We start from the raw sequence: 18,074 nt of genomic DNA, 5'->3' as shown, positions 1-18,074 counted from the left end.
TCATGGTGAATTTTATCCTGTGTAGTTTAACCTCTTCATAGCCATGATTAACAAAAAAAAAACTTGTTGGATTGAATGACCCTGCTCGTTTGGACTATAGACTGTATAAAAGTGAAGCCAAAGCAAGTAGAGCTCCCCCTGGTGACCGGCTGCAGTATAGGTCATAAGCTCCACCTCCTCCATGATAGTGGATGGGACTTGGGCTGAACTAAAACACTAACCTATACGTCTTTGTTTTTTTTCAATACTAGTTTCAGTCATTTTAGGTAGTTAATATAATGTTGATTCATGTTCAAGTGTCAATTTTTCGGATAAGTTTAATTCTAGTTAGTTATTTGACTAAATAGAAACAGGATGTGACATCATGGGTTGCCATGCCAACTGCTACGTAAGAGCTGTAAAGACAATTTTTTAAAAATAAGTACAGTGTAAGATCCAACATTTTCTTGTAACTTAGGGAGGAAGACCAGAGCATAGTATTAGTTAAACCACTGCAAGGAAGTGTCCATATTTATATACAGTCTATGGTTTAGCTGCACAGCTTTAAATTCTAACCAAGTATTTTTAAATGATTGTATTGTTTCTTGTTGTTTCTTGTTTCTTGCTGCTCCTACCACTCAACATCTGGACGTGTAAGTCACAGTGCATCTCTAAATATGCATACCATGTCGGTGTATTCAGATCTGATCGAGTTATGATGCTGAGAAGGAGAGTGGATTGGCACTTGGGCTTTTAATGGACCTTTATTGGCTTTCACAGTCCAGGGATGAAGGCAAATAGGCTTTTCAGGTTTGGAAAAGAACATCTATCTACTCTTTCAAGGTGCAGCTGAAGTTACGGCAAAGGCGACGTCGGTAGAGTCGGAATAATTAAATTGCATCTCTTAAAAAAAAAGAGGACTCAATTTGTGCTTGCCATAATAGTGCCTTATCTATAAAGTCGCACCTCGCTATTTATTTACTCTTGCTTCCTCCCATTTCCTCAACAGCCCCATAAACAGCCACGGATATGGAAATATGTTCTGGAGAATGACCTGAAGTGACGTTCCCAGAGGTGGTGTTCTCACAGCGCTCTTTCTCCAGCTCGATCTCGTTCACCACGTCGCACATCTGCACCGACAACACCTGAGGAGGAGGCAGAAAAAAAAAAGAAAAGAAAAAAAAAAAACATCTCATTAGTTTGCAATTAGCGGCTGAAGCACTTCATCTTCGGCGAGTGGCGTGACAGAAAATACTTTATATTCCATTTTCTTCATCACATTGTTCGGGCTTCAGCCTTTCATGCTTTGTTTTGCTTTTAGAACGAGCCCCTGGCTGAGAAATATGCCTGAAATCCAAACAGGGCTCTTTCTTTGCCGGGCGAAAAATAGATGCTATCATGCAAATGGATTAGCAAGTGGAGAAGGGAGCCACTGAGCAATCTGCTGCGATTGTTCATCTGTGTCAACAAAGGCTGCAACAATGCGTGCTGACAGCCACCGGTGCAGAACCGACGGGTCAGAGAAAGTGTGTAGACGAGCGGCGAGGAGCTTGAGAAGGTCAGCGGAGATGAAGAGAGAGGGAAGTCAGCGTGAGGTGGAGAATATTCATAAACTCCTTGCTAGCGAGCCTTAACACCTAGGACGCTCAGAGCTGTAAAGGTCACGGCGAGAGGAGTGCTGCGGAACAAAGCAGATGATGTATTTACCGTTCTACAACTCGTGTTATCTAATTGGTCCTCACTGATGTCTTTATGGGCTCTTTCATGAGCCGCGGCCACCTCAGAGCTGTCAAATGTGAAATGATCGCCATCAGTCGCCCAGAAATGTCCTGGTTAGTCTGAGGTTAATCTCCAGATAGATGAGACATTAAACGGTAAACGGTGGAACACTGCTCACCCCGGGGGCAAAACAAACACCTCAAAATGTGGCTAATGAAAAAGAGGGCCGCTCAGCAGCGAGCACACGAGCGTGTATTATGTAGTAGTGAGGGTCATCATTTAAACCGTAAGTAAACACCGGGTGTCTGATGTGAAACCGAGGCGTGAAGGAACATTTAGGAGACACATTTGAAAGGAGCAGTTGGCGCAGACGGTCAAATCCAACATTGAATCTCAGACATGATGAGATTTCTGGTGCCTTTTATGAGCTGCTTATAGACCACGAAAAAACACAACTGTGTGTCGCTGCCTTTTGAGACAACATACACCGATCAGCCACAACTTTAAAACCACCTTTCCCCCCAAAACAGTTGGCTCTTGAGAGAATGGACACGGGTCTCCTGAGGGCGTCCTGCAGTGTCTGATAACAAGATGTTGTTAGTGGAGGTCTTTGGGGTCCTATGGGTTAAGGCAGTGCTTCTCAAAGTGCTTCTCATGACGGGTGGGGCTCGGCCAATTCAATGCGCCTTCTTTCTTGACAATAACCCTGGATCCAGTATGTTTGCCAACGATGGACTTCCCACCTAAACGATTCTATCGTAGTAAACACATTGACTTGAATTGCTGCGATCTGCTGCAGAGATTCAGGGTTTTGAGTAATCCTGAATCCACCGGAATCACCAAAAAGTTTGAGAAGCACTGGGTTAAGGAGAAGGACCTCTGTGGATCATTCTAGTTTTCTAAAGATGGACTGGAGTTGTTGTTGTTGTTATAGGGTCGAGGTGTCTGGTCTGGTCTAGGTGGGTGGTACATATTTAAGTAAAATCCACATGAATGCTAAGTCCAAAAGTTTCCAAACTCAACACATTGTCACAAGATGTTCACTTACCCTGTCAGTGGTTTTAATGTTGTGGCTGATCGGTGTATATAAGAAGTTCCTGTTTAGACTCAGTTTAGATGTTTTATTTATTTATTTTCCAGAAGCCTGAATAAACAGGGAGTGGTGATAATTCTTATCTGCAACGTTCAAGGTTCTTTATCGTCATTTATGTGCTGCACATACAAATTTGTTTCTTGGGGCCAGGAGCAAACGTACATACAGATTATAAAAATCTAAAAGAAAATCTAAAAACTATGGCAGCGGATTCTAGTTAGAACGTCCAGGTTCGAGTCCAGCGTCCAGGATCTTTCTGGGTGGAGTTTGCATGTTCTCCCTGTTTCTGCGTGGGTTTCCTCCCACCCTCCAAAGCTAATTGGTGACTCTAAATTGACAAGGTGTTTGTCTCTGTGTTAGCCCTGCGATAGACTGCCGACATGTCCAGGGTGTACCCCGCTTCTCGCCCGATGACAACTGGGATAGATTCCAGCAACCCCCCACAACCCTATACGCGGTTGTAGAAGACGAGATGAAATCTTAAAAATAGTGCGATAAAATACAATAAAATGTACAATAAAAACGTGGCAGATGCAGAGCAGTAGATGTTGGGGGCCATGTCAGGTCCTTGGCACATTGTTTATGAGTCTCACAGCTTCTGGAGCCCTGATGTTTTCTCCTCTCCTGGTGTCCTTGGGCGTCAGTTGTGACCATTATGTGTCGCCGGTGTGAGAATTTTTCAGCCGCTGTATTTAGCTTTCTATTGTCGCTTCTCTGTGCAGAGCAGTTCACGGGCTCAGTTTAACAACGCACTCTGCTCATGCGCTGAGGGGAGGCTTCTCTGCCCTGGCCTTGAATCTGATCATTTTGTGGCATTGCATCAAGAATCGAGGGGTAACCTTTGCAACTTGCGGAAACTTGACAAATGCACTAGATGCCACATAAACCATGTAATACCCCTATGTCATTTACTTCCACCTCTCCACACTGACTTTTCCTGATCTTAACTCATTCCCTCACCCGCCCTCCATCACCCTCCCCTGTGGATGAGGTCGCCCTCTATCATAACACTATCATAATCCACACCACTTTGCGAGGGGCAGTCTTTACCTCGCAGGTGATTACTGCGGAGAATCCAACATATCCTGAAGTAATAGCAGCAGCGCTGGCAGAGAGGCAGGAGATTAATCTGCCAACTCCATCTGCGCAGAGCAACAGGCGGAAATCTCCTGTGGGTCATACCCTTTGGTAACCTTATTTTTGATTAGCATGGAATTGATTCGGCAACGGAGCACTCAAAGGGGGATCGGAGTCCAGAAACCCCTCCGAGGCTAAGGCGCTATCTATACAATATTCTGCAAGTTTTCTTTTTGTGCGCAACTGATTCCACATCAGCTCATTGCAGACGGTGCTTTATGTGCTGGAGGGAGGTTTCTCTCACCTCACCTTGAATCTGATCTGAGGCCAATCAAGGTAATTGGCAGTGAAGGGAGGTTGCTCTTATTGAGCAGATTCACTATCCCTACTGGAAACCATCAATCACACCCAGCTACGACTTCAGTACATCATTCGTGTCATTACTCAGAACTGCCAAAAAAAAAAACAAACAACACAAATACACACAATAAACTTAACAATTGTTAATGAGTGTAGATCAATGTGTCAAATATTTTACATATTTGATCTGTCAGAACAATGTGATGATCATAAATGGACAACTGGCCCAAGGCTAGCTGTTCTGTCTGTAGAAAAATAAACAAGCTCTTTATGATTAAGGACAAGGACGATGGCAAATAAAGCAAGAAAGACACGATGAAGGTTGACAGATCATGAATTATCAGCATCGTGACCAACCAAGCAGCTTTTATATCCAATACACTGAGGCAGATTTAACTGGACGTGCCTCAACATGACGTCTTACTAACCCCTACCTACACCTTTACGTTTTCATTAAAGCGACATAAAATGATCTCTGTTGTTAATTGTTCTATTATTAAGTTATTTCGCTGTCAGTATTCTTCACAACAGACGCGATGGTGCACTCCAACCGGCTTCCTTCTCCAACACACTGTAAACAAATTCACCTCTGACGCGTACGACTACGAAGCCGTGCAGCTCTTCTGCCTGTCGACACATAAAGCCTGGCCAAGAGGAGCGATTCCGGACCAGACAAAATAAATAAATAAATAAATAATGCAGGCAGGGGAAGTTGCGTCGACTTCCTTTAGCATTTGGCAGCTTCAGGTGACAAATCGTTTTCCCCATTAACTTGTGTAGAGTCCAAAAACGTGACAAGGAACTTCCTAAACGGAACTTTTGCAATTAAGAGGATGGAAACGCGGCTTTAAATAAACGCAGATGCTTCTCTGTTTCTGTCTGTTGTAGTATTAGCATGCTAGCCGAGCTGCCCCAGACGACAGATAAAGCTTTTCACTGAAGACATTTTCACACGATCACAGCTGGAAACGTGTAAATAATATAAAAATGTACTTTGAGTTTCATGGTGCATGCTGGCTTGCTGTTTATTAGGACACGGAGGCCTAGTTTACGTATGCTTCGCTACCACAACAAGGTTTTTTTATGCAAATGTAACAAGTCTCCACTGCAGCATTTAAACAACCCAGATTTTCAGTTTGATTATGAAATATGAAAGTAGGGCATGTTTTCTTATTGTCTTCTGACTTTTGGGAAACGCAACCCAGTTTCTGCGTAAGGTTTCCCCCAAAAACCATTAATGCTGCATAAACAGTAGGAAAACTGACACAAAGTCCCTCGTCAGGGGGGGAAAACAGAAATGACGGTGGGATCCGTGCATGGCCTCATACGGTAGGCTGCTGGGATCAAGCGCTCTCCGTTGCATGGAGGTAGTTTATTAGTTCGCACAAGCATGCTCATTGTGAACAGAGCCAGAATACACAAAGAGGGAGACCGATGATGAAACAATCACCAGAGTTCACAGTATGGGCTTTACAGGAGAAGCCGAATTCCCTAAAGCATGAAGCCAGAAGAAACAAGTGGACAGTGATTTATGCTCAAGCTCAAAGAGCAGAAGACAAGAAATTCAGCGGCCGCCACATGAGAACCTGAAAACGGACTCATAACATGTAGAGTTTGGACAGGCCGAGCTGCATTGAGAAATTAATCAAAATGTCAATCCTGAGCTATGCAGATGATAAGTGGACCTCTGCGGAGCCTAGGGAAAGCACACGTACGCAGTGCCTCCGCGAGCAAAACATCACATAAATACCTGTCAGCTCCAATAGTTTGTTAGCGCGGAGCTCGTCACGAGGGCCGCTGCGCCGCCGCTCCGACTTCTCAGTGATCATCTAAAACGGCTGCCGGCCTCGGCTTGTTTGAGCACCAGATAACAATCAAATAAAAAAACGGGAAAGAGTTCACGGGAAAATGAAAGGAGAAGCTTGGCTCTGTGTGTGTGTGTGTGTGTGTGTGTGTGGCCAGACAATGCAGAGTAATGTGTTTATACCGTTCCTGCACATCACTGGAGAGCAGCACCGTATGCATTCATTTGCTGCGACACTTGAGGTTAATTAACCTGTGGACAGAGTGTGAACTTTGACCTTATATACACACACACACGCACACACACGTATATATAACAAATACTTTGTGATTTGGGAAATGTGCTTATTTGTGTTTGGTGCTATGAAAAAACAAAATAGCTGACTCAAGTTCACTGATTATGTCTTGTTTGTTTAATCGTGTTCATTACGTTGTGACTTTATTTCCATGTGAGTAATCTCCAGTTGCTGTTGATGTTTTATTAAACACATAATTGCATTGGCTGGCACATTAGTTTCTATTAAATATTTGCACCCATTTGCACAAATTAAAAGAAATAAGATTAACTTAAATGCACCAACCGTACAGAGGGAAGTCAAACATTATATGAAATATGGTTGCACAACCTGCCTCATAGAAGCTGTTTTGGAAGCATGAAGCTAATTTCCCACTTGGATTCCTTCTATATTAGCGTGTAGAACCATTTCTCCACGTAAATATATAAATAAATCTAGTGTACATTCATGCAAATGCACAGTAATATCCAAAGATGCGATGCTGTGACTTTCTGTTCACATAACTGATCACTGTAGTTGTAAAGAAAATGTTCATTTAGCAATTATCATTATTTTTTCAAATCAAATGTTGACTTTTTTCTGAGAACTACCACTTCAGATGTAAGTCGAGGTGTCTGCACGCCTGTAGCATCGCACGGTGGGAGGGAAGTGTGCATGAAACATGAGACATGGGGAGACATGAGAATAAATTAGTGACGTTTTCTTTGGTCGACAGAATAAAGTGCAAGACTGGTACAGAAATCAAAGCTTGCCCTCTCATTACCGTGCTGTTTGGCGTTTCATTCATGTCCTCAGCTTTCAGATCAATTGTCTCTCCTTTCATCTCCTCTACCTCCACTAATGACGGATTAGTAGTAGCTTTGTGTAGGCAGCTTGAACAAAGGAGGAAAAGGCAGATATATGGAAGAAACGTGGATGTCCAGCGCGAATGCTAATGCATTAAATCAGGAGTCTTCAACGTTTTTCAGGCCAATGACCCCAAACTGATGGAGAGATTAAGTAGGGACCCCCTAACTACTATATGTGTTCTATATAAAACTAGTGCTATTTATAAATATACACTATTATTAACATTTTACATTCAGTGTTCAGCTATTCAGATAAAACACAGGTTCGTTTTTTTATGCAGCTGCCATAAACATAAATGTACCTCAATTTGTGGAGGGAAATTGTAGGAAAATAAAAAAAAATGTCTAATCAACCAAAGATTTTGCAACTCCCCGGTAGTACTAGTAACAGTATCCCCCCCCCAGGGGTCTGCAGAGGTACTGCAGGAGGGGTCACAAAGTCTTTGGTTGATGAGACATTTTTTATATCTTTTTTTTTTTCATTTTCACCTACAATTTTACATTTCTTCAAATACATACTATCATGAATCCAACATATTTCAGTAAAGGGGTAAGAGCTTAGAACTGAGGGCAAAATTATAATAATAATAATACATATTTATAAATATTTATAAATAGCACAAGGTCAAGTTTAATATAGAACACATATAGTAGGTAGAGGGTCCTTGGTCCTTAAGACTTATGCATTCAGGTATATGATTTACACACTACTAGACACTATAACCCCTTTTTTTACCCACAGAGAATAATATTAGAAGCTTTAGTTTATTAAAGTGAACAGATGTGCTTTAGTGATATCAATTTGCTCGCTGCTCCTCTAAGCTTGAGGCGAAGACACTTTAAATTTCTGCATCTATGCTTTAAATTCACTTTACTTCACACACACATGTAGTTCATATAAATCATCCACGGGAGGAAGCACGATGAGGCTACCGTGCACCGCTAGCATGCAGCTCTCTGCATCTCTTTAAGTGTGCATCTCCGGCTATTTTCTCAACAAGTTCCTTGTGGTTTCTATCGTCCGGTTTCGTGTTTAGAACCAGACGGAAAAGGAGAAGTCTTTACCGCCCACCCTCTCTACTCTCCTCCTCCTCCTCCTCCTCCTCCTCCTCGCTTTCTGCATTGTGTTAAATCAATAGCAGTGACATCCACTTACTAACATGCACTTTTTAACCACTTGAGGGGTTTTCTGTGCACCTCTCAGCGCCGCATTTCCTTCGCCGAGTGTATTAATGAAACATGTCAGTGTGTGTTATTGCAAGGCGACCACCTGTGACTTGTGGAAAAGATACACCAGCAAAACCGCATAAGAGCCACTGTCAACAAATGACGCGTCGCGTTGATCTAAAGAGTGAGGGTGGGCCAGACGTCTCCGAGCTGTCAGAGGTGAGGAGGAAGACATTTTCACACAGTCACTTAAATGTTCACAGTCTATTCTTCCTGGGAAGAGCCTCCCTGGCAGGCGGCGGAGGAAGCCACGCTGGGCGTCAGATGACTAATGTCAGCACAAAGTCACGGCTGCTATCGTCGTCAAAAATCTTAAGCTTCTTACAACCTTTTGATATTCTGGAGCTGTTACAAAGCATTTTCGGTCTCGACGATTGAAATTACACCGACACGTGACGCAGATAAGCAAAATCCCTGTCAGAAATCGTGCAAAGTCATAAGAGAAAGAGAACCGGAGCTGGCGTCCCCCCTAATAGGAAAGGAAAAAATGGTCCTTGGGCTTTTCATCATGCCGCCAGGGCCTGATGAAATGAAAAGACAAGCAGCCCACCAGGATTTATAATCTTCCACCAGGTGCGCTACTTTGGTTTGAGCCGCAGGGTGGTTGTTTATTTAACTTCGGGATACACTTCCAGCCTTGTGTGTAATTAAAAAACTATGCAGTGGCCAGCGTGTGCATCTATCACCCGCGGCGCACACGTCACCCAACTAAAACTCCCCGCAGCAACGCGCAGCGCCATTAAAAGGTGACTTATCACCACGTGGCAATGCTCAAAGGCTTTCCATCCAATTACATAAATGTAGGGGGAGTTCAGGTACTGCAAGTTAAATTGATGGCAAGGCCCCCGAAGGGGACGCCAACACTTGTAAACACGGTGTATCTAATCATTAGATTGATTGTCAGGACACAGGACATACATGCAGGTGTTCCTCACGTAAAACAATTAATCAAGGTGACTCCGGACAAAAGCAAAACTCTGGTTATATATTCAAAAAAAAAAGCTGCTTTTTGAGAACTCTGAACGGCTGCGAAACTTAAAACTGATTTTTTATTTTTTCATCCATTACTCAGTCTGGTCTTGTTGCCAGCCAGTGAAAGAACTTCACCTTTGCAAGTAGTGACTCATCTGCAGGGAGTAAATTATGTTTTTAAAAAGTCAGATGTCTTGGGGAGATATGGGGGTCTACTGCGTTACAAAAATAAATAAATAAATAAATAAAAAAAGAGAAGAAGAAAGTAAAATTGTGTTTTAAGTAAGAACAGACACATTATATTCAACAAGAAATACACTGTGAAGATGGACCTCATCTAATTGATTTAATGTCTATTAAAGGTAAAAACTTTTTCATAAATTGGTGATTCAAGTTCACAGCTTGATTTATTATTATTATTATTATTATTTAAAATAAAAGAGACTTACTTTTGGTAGAAATCCGTACAACAGCATCAGACAGAGCAGCTGTGAAGAATCCATCGTTTTTGTTTTTTTATTTAATATTATTATTATTATTATATTTTTAAGTTTTCTTTATTCACGACTCCTCGGTCTTTGCAAAAAAAAGAAAAAGAAAGAAAAAAAAACCTCCTCCGTGGATCGGTCCGCGCTTTGCGTGTGTTCAGATGTGGGAGGTAAAGCGCTGCTGCAGCTCCATCGGATCGCGCCTCTGTTTCTTTCTCTCTTTCTCTTTCTTTCCTTCTTTCTCTCTGGACGTGTGCGCTCCTCCGACACCAGAGCCGCATCTGTTTGACTGTACCCGCCCCTCTCTCCCATTCACAACTCCGCGGCTGCTCCGGCCCCCACGGGGCTGTTTGTTATCGAGACTGCGGGGGCGTGGAGAGGGGGCGGCGGTGTCACGTTAGACGCCCACTAATTAGTGTAACCGTTTTCCGAAGTTAGTGACCACAAAGTAAACACAATCTGGAGAGTTATCTGTGAAAGTTACCTGACAGAGGGGATATACCTGCAGGTGGGTGAACTCTTAAGGGGTTACAATAATTTAAGATTTACACTTTACACATTTTTTATTTTACATTTATTAGATTTACTACTATTCATCTCGACTCTTTACAGGTACTTCTGCCTTATTACCTCCACAGAAACCACTCATGCTGTTACTAGTAGCAGGGCTGTCGTTGCACTCAATATACTCCACCTTTGTGTATTTCTTCCCTCGCTCTTTAATTTTATGTGCCACCCTTCGCCCTCCCAATTGCCCCTCGGGGATAAATAAAGTTTTTCTGATTTCAGATTCTGATTAATGCTTATATTTCAACCTTTCCAGGGCCGTAACCAAGATTTAGACTCTACCCCCCCCGTAACCAAGATTTAGACTCTACCCCCCCCCCCCCCCATTTTTTTATTATTATATTTATAAATAAATGGATCAAACCCTTTGAGAACATTTTTGCAGGAAATAATTTAGGGTATACAGTCCAAAAACAAAACAAAAAATCTCTTCCCTACACACTAACAGGAATACAGTTATAGTGGGAACAAAAGGAAAACAATCATTTTTATTTATAACACTCAAAACTGGGGGATCTTCGGAGAAATGGAGCCTGAAAATACTGCACAACTAAACATGACATGCCTTTAAAGAGCCAGTGGAGAAATGCTCTATTTACATTCAACATTTTTTGCTTAGATTTTTATTTAGATTCTTACTGTGCATCTTGTGTGGGCTCTGCGTTTGTTAGCTTTCAGTCAGGGCAGTCACACAGGGGCAGGCAAACTAGACAACTGCTCGGGGCTCCGAGATGGAAACAGGTCCTGATACTGGTCCATATCAATGACAATGATGGAACTACATAGATGCTGCAAAGACAACACATCGAGAATCCCCCCTGATGGGGCCCCCTTCTTGCTAGTGCTCACATTCTGTCGGTAATCAACGACACAACTTGAAACCCCCAAGTTCGGAGTCTCCCTGATGGGGCCCCACCCTAATGGGTGATAAAGTAGTTATTGCCACAAGTCGCTTTGTCCCAGAAAAGCTTAGAGTCCAACGCCCAACAAGACAGCGGACCAGCTTGAAGCTTTTAAACTCTTGAGACATATCTGTTTTAATTTGTTTGAGAGGTGTATTATAAAATGATGACATCGGTTTTGTTGCCAACGTTTGTTTACACAGAACACTGTGCTTGAAATGAGTTATCCCTGCCAACGACGATGTTACTTTCTACTATTTGTAATGTGTCTCTTGTTAAAATTTGCTGTTAACACTGTCGCTAACCCTCTTGCCCGAGGCCCCCAGAATGTCTTGAAACAGCCCTGCTTGCATGCAGCCCCCTTCTTAGCCGACTTTGTTGGATCGTTGCTAAATTCTTCAATGCCACCAATGCACATTGTATTTACTGCATGTCTGTCTATTTATTAATTCTTATTAACATGAACTATAAAAAAAAAAACTGCATCAAAAAACTCAATAGCGTTTCGTGTGGCCAAAAAAGGCAAAAAATGTGTCTTTAGTGTATAACTTAAATGCCTCCAAATTCCAAAGAACAAATCAGAGAATATGACTATCTCACCGACGCCTGCCACATTAAATAATAATAAAGGTCTCATGAGGTCGATGAGCTTTCATAACTGTTCCCAGTTATTCATTACAGCATGAAGATATAGTGCATTCATGCGGTTCTCTGATAACCACCGCCCTGAAAGCATCTTACTCTTATGGGAATCATTAATCACGATCATCTTCATCATCATATGGAAGTCGTGCATCTACAAACTAAAGTAATTTATTAATCACGGAAAGTAAGCTAAAGATGCCAGAACAATTCTTCTTGGAGAAACAACCTCCTTTTACTGACTGCGCCGCACAAACTGAGATTGATCGCTGATCTTAGAATTAAAGTTTTCGTGATCAACGTAGGCGCTTTCCCAGAACCAGGGGAACCTTGAGTGACAAAAGTATGATGATTGATCCATGAATGCAGCGCCTCCAAAATAAAACCATGGGTACAACACGAGCCTTAGAAAAATTAACATTTTGGAACAAACTCCAAACAAATTAACTCCAGGGTTTACCAGTTGCTGTGCCAGTCAAAACCCGGCTATCCTGGTGCGTTCGGCTTTTCTGTTGAGGGCGTGATTGAAAGCCCTTTAAAGTATTTAGCTCGCGGGGGCCTCCCCAGTCGGTAGTTACAGTCACATAGTTCCCTGACCTGTTTGGTCTGAAAGCACCTAAAGACACCCAGAGGCAAAGAGAAGGATGTCTTCTGTCAGGAGCAGCCAGCAGCTTGTTACCCTGATGTGGGAATAAAGTAGGCTGATTTGACAAAAGGGAAGGAAACACATACAAGAAAGAGTAATACACTGAACAGCAGCTTGCTTTCCAAGAGAAAAATATTACCCAAACTGCAATGTTGCATGCCCCTTGCTGTTGCTAATGAAATAAAAAGGCGAGATCATCAACAAAACATGACGGCGAAGAAAGAAAAGATGAGGCTGGTTTTCATTTACGAGGCTGACAGACGGAGAAAAGTGGCTACTGTGGGGGCAGCACTTTGGCTTTTTGGGTCAAATCAAGAGATACTCCCCCCTGCAGTGACACAAGTGCAATCATCATCTATTCTGGCCACGACTTCAGACCTCCATCTCCTCCATCTTCTGGAGCCCGGGTCCCGTCTGTGTCACAGTTGATAGACCTCCTCTCGCAGCTGACTGGACCTCGCAGCACGGCTTCCTCTTCAGCCTCCGTGACCGGCCGACTTCACTGTGACTGCCACTTCTCTGCATGAGCTCGCCCATGAATATTGATGCTAAATATGCGTCGCACAAGCCAGCGTAACACAGCCAAAAATGTGCGAATTCACACACAGGGCACAGACTGGCTGTCATGTCTTATTCTGTCATATATCTCAATATCATAGCAATGCTCCTCTGTAGACTGTGGTATAACAAGACTGTGAAAGCATGCTGCAGTGTAGATAGATAGATAATAGATGTAGATATTAAATATAGATACTTTGTTTGCCCCCAAGGGAAAAAATTCAGTGTCCAGCACCATTACATAGAAACAGACATGAAAGATATTTGGTTCCTCACAGGGAGACGTCTCCTCAACCTGTCTGACTATGGTGTCGTGTAGAAGGTGGTGGACATTGTTCATGATGAGTTTGTTCAAGGTCCTTCCCTCTGCCATTGATGTCAGGGACTACCACAGATTCCATCTTCTCCATTACTTTGTCTGGCTGCGAGGTTCCTTCTTCCTACCGCTGCCTCCCCAACACACCACAGCGTAGGAGAGGACACTGGTAGAACATGTCCAGCATCTTCTGGGAGATGTTAAACAACCTTAGCCTCCTGAGGAAATAGAGACGACTCTGACCTTTTTAAAGTCTTTGTTAACCCACCAGTCCAGTTTGCAGACCCAGGTACTTATAGGTCTTGAACCACCGCTACACACTCCACTGATGGTTACAAGGTGCAGGTTCAAAGCTCCTTAGTGGATTTATGCAAAGATGATAAAAGAGTGAAAGAGTGCAGCCACACATATCAGGATTATAAACGGACACATTATTGCACCACATGTGCTGTAAAGTTCTTAAGGGATGACTTTGAAAGTACCTCAGCCATAATTTCCGCCAAGTTAAAACTAGAGATTGACCGATATGGATGTTTTAGGGCCGATATCGTTTTCTTTTTCAGCCGATACGTGCTGCCAATTTTTCTGAGCCGATGTTTGGAGCTGATACTGCTTTTTCTCCCTCTATTTACATGATAAAAATGAAGGCAATGAGAATAAATGTTACAAGTACAATTTAACCAAAAACATGAACATTTATTGCGGTTGTGGATGCGCCTGTAGATGCTGCTGGGGAAAAAAAAATAAAAATTGTATCGGCGAATGCACTTGCCGTACGTATCTGTTTGGTTTTCTCGCTCTTCTTGCCTCCACTGCTTTCTGTTTGAAAATATTGTCACTGCTGCCATTTTGGTCTGGATTCACCTGATGCTCCAAGTCCATTTAGATATATATATATGTGTGTGTGTGTGTGTGTGTGTGTGTGTGTATACAGTAAATCAACAGTATCAGTAGCCCCCATTGGTATTTAACTAAATGGCAAAATTGAGATTAGTTCAACTTGATACTTGCCTGCCTAACAGCATGACCTCCTTCCGCTCAGATGAATAAGAAAGACCAGCCTTTATGCTGAGTGAGGACCCTTCATAGGTTATCGGATGAAAATAAATCTATAGATCTCTTTATCTGCCTTGACCTTTACATCAAGAAAGCGATAAGGCCAGCAAACCATGGAAAACTAAAAGACGCTCTATCAAAGGAAATTAGTCTTTCGGTCTGTGGAACTAATCTGAAGGTTGTGGCATGTTTCAGGATCCAGGCTGAAGAGGAAATTGTTGAAAATAAATGGACAGTACAGTCCTCCGTTCTTCTCGGCCGCAGAGAACGAAGGAATATGTAAGACACGTGCAAGACGAGGAGTTTCTTTTAAAAGCCTCGGATTCTGCCATGCATTTTATACAGTTCAGTCCATATATGTTTGGTCACTGACCCTTCTCTTGTAAATGCGAGCTTTAAGTGCAGGTTTTCATCTTTAATTGACTTCCAAACTGGAGGAAATATATCGGAATTACAGCCATTTTAGTCCCTTTTTTCTAGGAGTTCCTCATAAGTACAAAGATAAGCAATATTCATCATATAACGTGTGAGATAGAAGTGATATAAGATTAATAAATGTGAAGGTTTTCCACACTTACCTTATTTTTTTTTAATTTTTCACTACAATCAACAGTAAAAATACAACCATTATCATCATAATATCAGCTGTCACAACGACACAATGCATTTCCATTAATCCTTCATCCACCGCAGTGGCATCATCGATGCACCGGGCACCATCGTTTTCCTGCCTGCCACTTTTTTAAAAAAGAGCCATAACCTAAAGGTGAAGGTGAGAGCATTAGTGTGTTCCTGCGTGTCATTGTCAGTCTGTGATTCGGACACACATGCAGGCGAGAGCTTAGCCAGCTGAGCCTGGTCGGAGTGAATGGAGCGAGCGGAAATTGGAAGTGAGTCTCTACACCTGCGTATTTGGTCATCACAAAGATATTTTGCGTACTGAAGCATCCCTTTGTTGCGTTTGGACAATCGGGTAATAAAGAGCATGTCCTTGTTGGTTCACAACATGAGCCTGACGATCAGTTGTGTGTCTAAAAGTGGGTTCAGAGCAAATGGGTAGAAAAAAATAAAAAATAAACAGCTTGTTGCGGTTGCTCATCCACACAGAGTAGCAGTGAAGCTGAGACAGAGCTGACTTCAGGATGCTTCTGCACATCGTGACACATTTGAAATATTGTACAGATGACGTGTGCCGTCAGTCACAGCTCACTTGACACATGTCTAATCTGCACCTCGGGCCTTTTTCTCTGGGGCTAAAAGCTTATTGAAGGCAAGGACAAGATGAAGGGGGAAGGTTGGCAGTGGAGAGAGGAGCTTTTGTATGTCATCGATTCAAAAGTCGTGGAATTACTCCACGTAGCCTCTTGCAAACTGTACCAATATGATATTAGCTGATCTACTGCAACCGGTGGACAAACTGATGGGACACTACCTGCACACAATTAAACCAATTACCTAAACGTTACAGTTAGCAGAGGAAGCAGTAGTGATGTGGGGGTTGATGCTCATGGCCAAAAGACTGGTGATCCACAAAGTAACACTTGCTACCATTCCTGGAAAACTAATGTCTCCAATGAAAAGCCCTTTCTACATGCTGTGCTATTGTCTTCATACTCCAGCTTTTGTTTGGTTTACAAAAAGAGACATATTTACATAGAAACGAGCTGGCTCTGGGCTTAGTGCAGCAGCTGAAATTATTTACCGCAGGAGTAATGGAAGCATGCATTTATGTCTGAGCGCCAAACCTCAATTTACATTGTTCAGCGTGTTCTGGCGGCGCAGGATAAGCCCTCTTTACTTAAAGACATGCCATGCCTTGAAGAGCACTTAAGCTATTACGCATTGTGCAGCGGAGATTCACAGCGCATTGCTGCAAGCTGCTGGAAGAAGAGGAAGGTGAAAACATGATACACACAGAGCTACATTGTGGTGACAGAAATCATATTGTCAGCCAACTTGATTTTCTCTCCTCTGAGGTCTGAGAGCGCAGCCTCCTGCCAGCTGTGGTGCAGCCACTCAGCTGTCATCTTTTATACTCTAGAGTTATACATTTTCATCTTTCTGTCTCTGCATGCACTTCTCCCTTCTGCCTGTAAATTAAACATGATGTCACCGTGATGTCACCAACATAAAAATGAAAGACTACACTGGGTCCCTTTTGCAGAATAGCAACCTCTGTGGCCACTGACACTTTGAATTTCTCTTAATATCAGGTGCTTTACTAGTTATAATGAGCGTGGAGGTACCGTACATTACTGACCTGTGTAAACATATGATAACTTAAGTTATAATGCAGGTTGGGGCATTGCTTAAGCACCAGCACCATTTCAGAAGTAGCGGTTTGGCACCGGTATCAGATAAAACCTTAACGATATTTGTTATTTTTACGAAGTTGGTTACGGCCACCGAGTGGCAAAAAGTGACATTTGCACATGGAGATTAGCAGCATTAGCTTGAATCACAGGCTTTAATAGCGTCTAACTTGTAAAATTAATTTAAAAAAAGGTGAAGAGCTGATTGACTGAACCAACAGATTTGAAAAGCAGTCAGAGATATATATATATATATATATATATTTACAGATATCTGCCTAAGAAATGAGAAGGAAATGGATCACTTCATTATTAAGAAACAACTGGAATCCAGGCTCAGAAACCTGGTGTTGTGGTTCGCATTTAGTGTCAGGTCATATTAATTTATGATGAAGTCAGACCTTAAGTTACGTTCTGGAGGGCTGTCAGATACGTTTGTTGATGTTGTTGTTTTGTGGCCATACACTTACTATTTCAATTCCAACAATAAATAACAATAAAAAAATAAATGGAATATTTGCGATGACTTCTCGTCATCCTTTTAACGTCCCGCCGGACGCTACAGAATTGTATGGCTAATGTTACTTCTCAGTAAAGCTTTTAGCGTTAGCATCTTTTATTTAGCTACATTTATCATAACTTAAACTAACTGAGACTGAGGTTAATCCACTTTTCCAAATCCATTCTAGTTGTTATGGATCATTGTCGAGTTCAGTCGTCCTTAATTTGATCTGATAATCCACATTTTTCCCGGTCTCCTTGTATTTTTCATCACGTTTTTTCCACTCAGGGGAAGGGATGTCAATGCATACCTTTTATAAAGGTTTTCTAATTATAATTAGGTGACATAGCTGACAGTCCCATTAAATGCTGAAGTGGGAGACTTTCTTTTTTTTTTGTTATGAATTGCTCAGTGTTTGTTGTAAGGCAATTTACACGTTTCTGTCTCCAATAGTTCTCCCGAGAGAATAATTTGGCATTTTAGCTGCAGAACATGCCACTGTGTTCCCAGCTGGAAGAATTCATGTGAACGACCGCCTTAGCCGGAACAGCAACTCAAAGCATTGTCAAAACATCTTTTACATGAGTTGCTGACCCCATATATAGTTGTGACACCTTTAAGACACATGCAGGCTGCATGTCCATCACTCACAAGCACCTAAAACCACACTTTTCAACCAATACTGACTTCTTTGGGATTAACATTATGTCA

At 42.3% G+C, this 18,074-nt stretch overlaps 1 protein-coding gene across 2 annotated transcripts in view; it reads right to left on the bottom strand.

Annotated features, from left to right (window-relative positions):
* The window catches only part of vipr1b (vasoactive intestinal peptide receptor 1b), a 74,774-nt gene that overhangs the window by 44,394 nt on the left and 12,306 nt on the right, over positions 1-18,074 (bottom strand). The window contains exons 1-2 of one of the 2 annotated variants that reach the window (XM_047568892.1): positions 9,824-10,182; positions 1,034-1,124 (exon numbers count right to left, since the gene is read on the bottom strand). In XM_047568892.1, coding sequence (XP_047424848.1) covers positions 1,034-1,124; positions 9,824-9,877 — 145 coding nt within the window. In that variant the 5' untranslated portion in view covers positions 9,878-10,182. Of the gene's footprint in view, positions 1-1,033; positions 1,125-9,823; positions 10,183-18,074 lie in introns of those variants that run through there. The other variant, XM_047568893.1, reaches the window with a different exon arrangement.

Source organism: Mugil cephalus, chromosome 18 (genome assembly GCF_022458985.1).
Source record: "Mugil cephalus isolate CIBA_MC_2020 chromosome 18, CIBA_Mcephalus_1.1, whole genome shotgun sequence".
NCBI lineage: Eukaryota > Metazoa > Chordata > Actinopteri > Mugiliformes > Mugilidae > Mugil > Mugil cephalus.
Note: the sequence above shows the minus strand (reverse complement) of the source record. Positions and strands in the feature narration are given on the sequence as shown.